At 39.1% G+C, this 9,507-nt stretch overlaps 1 protein-coding gene across 4 annotated transcripts in view; it reads right to left on the minus strand.

The window, feature by feature from the left end:
- The window catches only part of RALGAPB (Ral GTPase activating protein, beta subunit (non-catalytic)), a 92,914-nt gene that overhangs the window by 70,748 nt on the left and 12,659 nt on the right, over positions 1-9,507 (minus strand). For all 4 annotated transcript variants that reach the window (XM_010829167.1, XM_010829166.1, XM_010829165.1 and 1 more), the window contains exons 2-3: positions 4,207-4,422; positions 978-1,180 (exon numbers count right to left, since the gene is read on the minus strand). In XM_010829167.1, the coding sequence (XP_010827469.1) occupies positions 978-1,180; positions 4,207-4,392 (389 nt within the window). In that variant the 5' untranslated portion in view covers positions 4,393-4,422. The remainder of the gene's footprint in view (positions 1-977; positions 1,181-4,206; positions 4,423-9,507) is intronic.

Genomic DNA, 9,507 nt, shown 5'->3' on the forward strand with positions numbered 1-9,507 from the left:
AACAAAGGTCCATCTAGTCAAGGCTATGGTTTTTCCAGTGGTCATGAGAGTTGGACTGTGAAGAAAGCTGAGTGCCGAAGAATTGATGCTTTTGAACTGTGGTGTTGGAGAAGACTCTTGAGAGTTCCTTGGACCGCAAGGAGATCCAACCAGTCTATCCTAAAGGAGATCAGTCCTGGGTGTTCATTGGAAGGACTGATGCTAAAGCTGAAACTCCAATACTTTGGCCACCTCACGCAAAGAGTTGACTCACTGGAAAATACCCTGATGCTGGGAGGGATTGGGGGCAGGAAGAGAAGGGGACCATAGAGGATGAGATGGCCGGATGGCATCACCAACTCGATGGACATGAGTTTGAGTGAACTCTGGGAGTTGGTGATGGACAGGGAGGCCTGGAGTGCTGCGATTCATGGGGTTACAAAGAGTCAGACACGACTGAGCGACTGAACTGAACTGAACTGAACTGAAGGCAACTGTACATTACAATATTTAAGGTCTCTGTCACAGAAGGTAGGAGAAAAACTCAGTAACAAACTGTCAAAAGTATTCTTTTGGTCTTCTACAAATTTGCCCATAATTTCAAATCTGCTTACTTCTATATCTTCATTCTCTCTTAAGATTCATTTTAAGGTACAGGGCTTAGTTATTCTTTAGCTTAAGTTTAGACAAGAATTATGTTAGGCAAAAGCAGAGTTTTTTGACTGTAAGGGAAAGGGGTCACAGTATTTTCACACCTAATAGCTATCAGATCTTAGAAGCAAAGCCAAAAGCTGTTAAAATGAAAACACATTGTTAAAGAGTCCTAGAAAACATTATATAAGCCCATCTCTCTCATTCATATTAACGCTTTAACTGAAAAAGACATGAAAATTACTGCTCAAAAGACTTAACAATGAAATCAGTTCCTATAATTTAAAAAAGTAACAATGATGAATATTATGATCCGGATAATGGCCAGATAGACTAGTATAGCTTACCTTGGTACAAAAAGATTTTGCAGGTGTTTTAGTATACTTTGAACATATAGATTAGGCTCTTTAATAACTGGCAATGGAATAGAATCTTTCGGTAACACTAAAGCCATAATCCAGTCGGTATATACATCAACACAATATTTTACAGTCTCTCCATCCAATGGAAGGGTCAGTCCATAGCAAATTACTTCCATGGTCCATTTTACCTAAACAAAAGAAAATATAGATATAGAATTATTAAACATCCCTCCCTGTTTATCAGTAGACTGATTTAAAATGTTAACTTCTTATTGCCAAAAACCTCTCAATTGAAGTATATTCGTCTCAACAAGGTTCAGATTAATTTTAGAAAATGCACCTCCCATGTATAAGACATACTCAGACAACTCTAAGCAAAATATTTAAGAAAATAAATTATGTGCTTATTTCTAATTATCAAGCCGACATTGGCTTTCACCCCTTAGACATTATTATTGTTTGCTCTGTAAAATAAAAAGTACAGGTCATCTTGGCTTTCCACAGAGATTAGATGCACAGAAATAGAAAATTTTAGATATTTTCCTCCACTTAATACCCAAATGACACATTTGGGTATGTGTCATTTAGGAAATCATTTACATAAATTTAATCATATTCCATTTTCAGATTATGCAACTTTAACAAACAACAGGAAGGAAGATGAACTGTCCAACTCTTACTGTGTGACTATTTTCATTTGGCAAAGAAAATAATATTTTAAATGGAAGGGCAAGATCAAACACAAGTCAGAAGGGACTGAAGCTGGGTAACATCTTAAAAAGGCACTTAGCTACACTAAATGACTTCCAGCCTCCTGACCTGTCCGAATCATAGGGGCTGAGAGAAATTGTCTAAGAGACTGCTGAACCACTGCCAGCAATCATGAATGAATAAGGTACAATGAGAAGGGGGAAATGGTCCAACTTGCAAAAGAAGATAAAACTATATTCCAGATAATGTAGACTGGAAAGTTTAAGTGAATTCCAGACAAAACTCTGGGACAAATTACTAAGCAGATGATCAGTGAGTACTTACAAAAGGGAAGAAGGGTCAGTGGGAACTAGCCTGCTCAAAAAGAACAAGTCATGCGAGACAAGCTTCACTCCTCTATTAAGAGGGTTACTATGAAGGCAGCTGGTATAAACCTGGTACTGATTTAAAATCAGTTTCCGAGGAACTTTCATAAATATTATCTAACCATCAGAATAACCCATGTGAGAGGGTAAACTATCCTCATTTTAGACATAAGGAAACTGAAGTTTAGCAAATTAAGCTATTTGGCCCAAAGCATCTGCTTCAAAATGCTGGAGCTGAAAACCAGATCCCTGGCCTAGAAATCTAAAGCTATTCTCACCATGCCATTAACAGCCTTCTCTGGCAAAGGGGTTTCTGGGCTTTAACAAATTTGGTCCTTGTGGACAAGATGGAGACAACATATAGTCCAGAAGAAGGTAGAATGGCTGGATTTGTAACTGGTCAAAATAACATGGGAGACTAGCAGTGGATTACTGTACCAAGATCATTTTGGAAGAAGATGTCCAATGGCATGCCAAAGGCTCTGCCAAGATTTTAACTTAGAGAAAATCAGATTATATGCTGACCATGTGTAGACATCACAAAACTAAAAAAATAACTAACTTGTAAAACAGAAATTCAGGATTCACAAAGATTTCAGCAGTTTAAAACTAAAGCTGAATGTAACAAGATAAATACATGTACTGAAATTTTTAAGCTCAGAACAAAACTACAAAGGTCACAGGTAGAAAATATTAACAACAGTATAATAGAAAACAACAATGCCACAGCAATTAATATTAAAAGCAACTATAACAACACAGTGAGGCTGTGACAAATGAGGTGGGGAGGGGTGCAGAGCTGGATTAAGCTGAACAAGGGAAAGAATTTTAAAAGAGGCTGGCAAGTTCCTAATTATCAGAGGAAAGACCAAGGAGAAGATATACCTTTGGTGTTATCTTCATACAACAGTTCACTTACATAATTTGAGAGGACACTGGATTTAAGAACTATTATTCTCTCATATTCTTTCAAGGGTAGAAAGAGCTGCACTGAACACCACCACCTAATCACATGCCATCTCTTCCCAGGAGAAGGCAGCAAGGAATTACAGATACACCAAGAAGAGAGCGCACCAGGGCAAGTGGTAGTCCTTAGGGTAGGTCTCTGCTAGCGCACTCTGAGAAGAAAATGCTCTTCAGTATGAAGGCTTCCCCTTCGGTAATCCATGGCCTACAGAGGGTAAATAAACTGCCTCCTGAGCCATAATCTTCAGTCTATCTAGAGTAGTCTTATACCTGGATTAAGTCTAATCTCTCCTTCAGGAGAAATCAGAACATAAGTGAAAAGGGATGGGCAGGTTAAGTCCAACTTAAAGCAACTTAACTTTAATGCCCAGTCCCCTGAACCCAAGAACAGAGAACCAGCTCCAGGCCAAGCCACTCCAAAAACTCCTCATTTTTAGGGACAGCAAACATGACCCCTGTTCCAACCACTTGGGCTCACAGCCATACCGACTGAATTGCTCTGCAGTACTCTCAAACTTATAAGTCAGGATGGAGACAGCAGGAGAGCCTCAGGCTCAATGCACACGGGTAGCCTGAAAACCACACAAGACAGGCCTTTGGTTAGAGGCCTTTTAGAGGTAAAAACGAAGACCTTCCAAACACTGCCTCTGAATAGAAATCTGATGACTGAGCCTAGAACTTGGGGAAAGGGGCCTGAGGTCCTGACATCCAAGTCTGCTCAGCACACAGCTCAGGTGGAGGAGAATTGGGTCCAGCTAGCAGGAAGTCCCAACAGCACAATGGAACAATCTATTCCTTGAACTCCCACAAACTCTGGGCTCTAACCTGCAACCCATATAAGTTCAAACTGAGAAGTCACACTCCATTGAGCAGAAATCCACTTTAAAAGCGTGTGATAGTGCTCAGCTGTGTCCGACTCTCTGTGACCCTATGGACTGTAGCCTGCCAGGCTCCTCTCTCTGTCCATGGGATTCTACAGGCAAGAATACTAGAGTGGGTTGCCATTCCCTCCTGCAGGGGATCTTCCCCACCCAGGGATTGAACCTGGGTCTCCTTAATCGCAGGCACATTCTTCACTGTCTGAGCCACCAGGGAAGCCTATAAAATGTTAAATAAATCATGCAGTAACAAACATACTTTCACATAGTAGAATGAAATGAAGAAACACTTACTTCTTTGTCAGTTTTTAACAAACTCTCACTCCCAGCCACTGAAGGGGTACCTAAGGCCTGCCCGAGAGGATGAACCACTGCATTTGCCACCTCTCGCCCAACGCTCTCTGGATAGCTGTGCAGCACACTGGTGTGGCCCTGATCATTCTGAATCACCAAATGCAGCGACCTCCACTCAGAGTACATTGTGCCGCTAAAGGACTATCCAAATGGCACCTGAAAAGACAAAAGAGAATTCCACGTCAGATTATACTGCTGGAAGCTAATAAAAATAAGTAAAATACATATTTACCCTACATAGCACAATAAAGCAGCTGCCTCGAGATGACTGAGGGGAAAAAAAAAACAAAAAACACCTAAATGTTTTGAGAATGTTCTCAATAGCCTCTTGGTGAGATCAGGTAGGAAAGGCAGACTCTGGGAAGCAGCTGTCTGAGCACCTACCCAAAAGAGCCTTCAGAAGCCCAGAGGAGACCTGGGGCAGATGGCTGCCGTGCAAGGGGATAAAATAATCAGACCTGGGGTACTCACAGCATGAGGGAACCCTCCTCATTCCATGTTCCAGAATGGAAAAAGATGGAAGAAGGGTATGCTCCAAGTAGAAAAGGGAGACAAAGGAAAGGGTTTACTCCAAGCCCCAGATGTTTCAGTTAACAGTTTCCAAGTACCTATTACATGCTAGAAACAGACCCCTGCAATTTCCCACCACTGCCCTTAAATCAGACATAAAATTCTTCGAGAACATTTCATTCTCTACAGCAGTGGCATACCCTCTTCTGGTAATGGAACACCTGGAACTCAGTATCCTTCAGAAAATCTATTAAGACTTGCCACTGATTGAGCATATATTACCTACTGCTCATGAAAGTATCACAACTCTGTGAAAATTAAGTCACGTTATCCCTGTTCACAGATGAAAAGACTGAGGCATAGAGACGTGTGCTGTGTCTCTGGGGCTTCAGAACTATAACATGATAGAGCTGGGTTTTGAGTCCCATCTGTTGCACTCCATGGACCATGCTCTTAACCGGAGTACGTACTGCCCCTCTCTAGCCTATAGACTCTCCACGACATAGACTGCTTTTCCCAATGCTGTATATTCTCTATGAAACGATATCTAAGTCTACTATACAAATAAAAAATTCTAGCCACAGAAAACGTTATTTATATGATTACAATGTAAATATTATAATCACAAATGTCATATTCATGAAGCAAATCAAGGATGATTGGTCCTTTCCAAATCATTTCTGTAAACCTTCATTTTCTACTTGCTCTGAAATCTGTTGGCCCAACCAGCAGAGTTTAAGGGTACATTTAAGCTTTAAAAAGTTCCATCATTTAAGCTAGTTTTTCTTCAAATGGGTAGCTTTGTTTAATTTTATCTTAGAAAACCTCATTCCAGCTCAACAAGTACCAGTGTTTTTCAAGAGGATATGGCCCTCCTCTGGACAAGAGTCCCTGAAAACACAAACGCAGAAGGGATGGATCAGCATCAAAAAAGGTACCTACAATGTGAAGGATGGGTGGATGTGAGACCCTATTAAAGTTGACTCAGTCTCCTTAGGATTTATAAGGAACCCCCGACAAGGGTATCCTGGTGTTCCCCTACCCCCGGCTGCCCTAAAATAACTCTCTCAAAACTGGAAGGGAAAAAAGGGGAAACTCTGATAGGGTGCCATTCCCATCAGAGGACAACTTATACCTACACATTTTTTCTCACCTTTTAAAATAAGCATATATACACATAAATACATATACATAGAGTACACAGTACAATATACATACACACACTATAATCTCTTACCTAAACACACAGGAACATTATACTACAGGGTTTTTTGTTTTAGTGTGATTTTTCACCCTTTTCATTTGTTTGCCTTCATTCCCTATCCAAGTAATTCACTTCCCAGAATACATAATCCATTTAAACAACCTAACACTTCCTCTTGTATTTTGCTCAATCATATTAAAATAATTTATATACATGCAAAGCTAGGAACTACATACTTTTTCTTATTCACCAGTACCTCACAAATATACTTCTTTCTAATAACAGATTCTTTTTCATGGCTATGTACTATTCCACGATGTGGCATAATTTATTCAACCAATCTCCTAATAATGTTTTTTTCAGGAGAAAAAAACTAATATATTTACTTCATTTCCCATTTTTTTGTCACTAGGAAATAATAATGCAAAAAATAGGCTTGCTTATATATCCTTAATCAGTGGCCTTTAAATTTCTACAAGAGAAACTACTGGATCAAGGAGTATATGTATTTTTAACGTTAACAGGTTAACGTTGCCAGATCGCTTCCCCAAAAGCTGTAATAACTCCCATTCACATTAGGAATGGATGAGAGCTTTTCTATCTTCTCACTCCCAATCTTTTGCCAAGAATCAGATTTACCTATGTATTTATTTATTTGCCAGATTGGAGGTATGAAATGAAATTTCACTATTCTAGCCAAATATATTTTTATTTTACACCTTCTAGTTTTGAGTCTGCCTTAGATGATTTCTCCCTCCTATCCTCCATATCAGTGCTTTCCAAAACATGGGTCATAAAATAAATGTAATAGATAATACTTTTTAATTATATGAAACAGAATATAAAATAAAGGCACCATACACAGTAAAGGTAAGCAAAGTTCTGTGAAATTTTGTTTCATTTTTTATATATGCGTATGTTCTGGGTCACAATATAAAATACATAAAATATTTATTGTGGGTCTAGGTCCAAAAGTTTAAAAACATAGCCCTAAAATGTATATGTAGTCTACTAGATTTCCAAGAAAGATAATTTAGTCCTCATATTTAAGTTTTTGCCATCTGGAATTTACTTCTATAAGTGTTACAGGAAAGACCTAATTTTATTTCCTTTAAGATGTATAGTCAGTTGTGTCAACATCATCTATTAAAAACACATCCTTTGGATGGTCCAGTGGTTAAGAATCTGCCTTGAAATGCAGGGACATGGGTTTGATCCCTGGTCAGGGAACTAAGATCTCACATGGAGTGGAACAACTAAACCCCTACCCTACAACTACTGAGCTCGTATTCTCTGCAGTCTGAGAATACAACTCAAGAGCTCGCATGTTGCAGCTACTGAGCCCACACACCACAACTAGAGAGTCCATGTATCGCAACAAAAGACCCTGAATGATGCAACTAAGACCTGATGTAGTCAAATAAATATTTTTTTTTAAATCACACCCTTTCCTACTGACCTGAAATACCAATTTGTCATATATTAAATTCTCATTTATGTAGAAATTTACAAACCTGTTCTGTTCAACTATTTGTCTATCCCTATGCTCATGTTATAATGATTTAAATTCAGTGGCTTTATACAATGTTTTAGTATCTAGAAAGGAAGCTCCCTTTACCTTGACTATTTTTTTCCAAAACTTTTCTTAGCTATTCTCAGGCATTTACTCTTTTATATAAAATTTAAGATGATTTTATCCAAATAAAGGAAAAAATCTTGCTGAAATTCTAATTGAAACTGCTTATCCACCTTCTCAGTTTCATCTTCTACTGCCACTTTCCCATCCCATCCTCCAAGCAATGGCCCCAAGAACTACTGATGATTGCTCACACTCAGCAAGTTTTTTCACACCCTATTATTACAACTCATGCTGTTCCCCACCTCAATGCACCTTATGAAGTCTCTACCCCTCAAGGCACAGCTCTGCTGCTGCTGCTAAGTCGCTTCAGTCGTGTCCGACTCTGTGTGACCCCAGAGATGGCAGCCCACCGGGCTCCCCCGTCCCTGGGATTCTCCAGGCAAGAACACTGGAGTGGGTTGCCATTTCCTCCTCCAATGCATGAAAGTGAAAAGTGAAAGTGAAGTCGCTCAGTCGTGCCCAACTCCTAGCAACTCCATGGACTGCAGCCTACCAGGCTCCTCCGTCCATGGGATTTTCCAGGCAAGAGTACTGGAGTGGGGTACCATTGCCTTCTCCAAGGCACAGCTCAAGTACCCTCTTTGGGAAAACTTTTTTTTTTTTTTAATCCACCAATCACCCCTCTACCCCATCTCTGAGTCCCTGTTACAGGCTATCCATTTTAAGTGTCAAGTTAGGTTATTCATTAGCTTTGTAAAGATATCTTTTACCACAAGTGTGTCAACCTTTTTTGAGGGGAAACCTCACTTCCTGAATCTTTGAGAAGTCCTTGGCACACAGTGCATATTGAATGTTTTAGAATGCCAAGGTTTACCAATGGGAAAAAGGAAGATGTTAGAAACTGTTCCCTTTATGCCACTGAAGGAAGTCCAAACAAAAAATTGAAAATGTCCATTCGCTTTAAGGTATTTATTAGTTAAAAAAAAAAAAGTAGTTGGAAGGTTTTCAAATATTTAAGGAATATTTACGTAATATTTAGTGTCCATTCCAGGCAATACATTATTGGAGGGGAAAAAGTGTTTTTAGGGAAAAAAAAGACAAGCTAGCTCTCAAACTCCACTGTACACATAAGAATAGCCCCTCTAGTTTAAAATGCAGATTCCAAAACTCCATCCCTAAAAAGCTTGATTCTGTAGGTCTGGATTAGGGCCTGGGAATTTGCTTTTAAGAAACAGCTACCTATCCTGCTCAAACTCTTCCAGAAAATTGCAGAGGAAGGTAAACTTCCAAACTCATTCTATGAGGCCACCATCACCCTAATACCAAAACCTGACAGAGATCCCACAAAAAAAGAAAACTACAGGCCAATATCACTGATGAACATAGATGCAAAAATCCTTAACAAAATTCTAGCAATCAGAATCCAACAACATATTAAAAAGATCATACACCATGACCAAGTGGGCTTTATCCCAGGGATGCAAGGATTCTTCAATATCCGCAAATCAATCAATGTAATACACCACATTAACAAATTGAAAAATAAAAACCATATGATTATCTCAATAGATGCAGAGAAAGCCTTTGACAAAATTCAACATCCATTTATGATAAACACTCTCCAGAAAGCAGGAATAGAAGGAACATACCTCAACATAATAAAAGCTATATATGACAAACCCACAGCAAACATTATCCTCAATGGTGAAAAATTGAAAGCATTTCCTCTAAAGTCAGGAACAAGACAAGGGTGCCCACTTTCACCATTACTATTCAACATAGTTTTGGAGGTTTTGGCCACAGCAATCAGAGCAGAAAAAGAAATAAAAGGAATCCAAATTGGAAAAGAAGTAGTAAAACTCTCACTATTTGCAGATGACATGATCCTCTACATAGAAAACCCTAAAAACTCCATCAGAAAATTACTAGAACCAATCAATGATTATAG

The sequence above is a fragment of the Bison bison genome, unplaced genomic scaffold (genome assembly GCF_000754665.1).
Source record: "Bison bison bison isolate TAMUID 2011002044 unplaced genomic scaffold, Bison_UMD1.0 scf7180017864500, whole genome shotgun sequence".
NCBI lineage: Eukaryota > Metazoa > Chordata > Mammalia > Artiodactyla > Bovidae > Bison > Bison bison.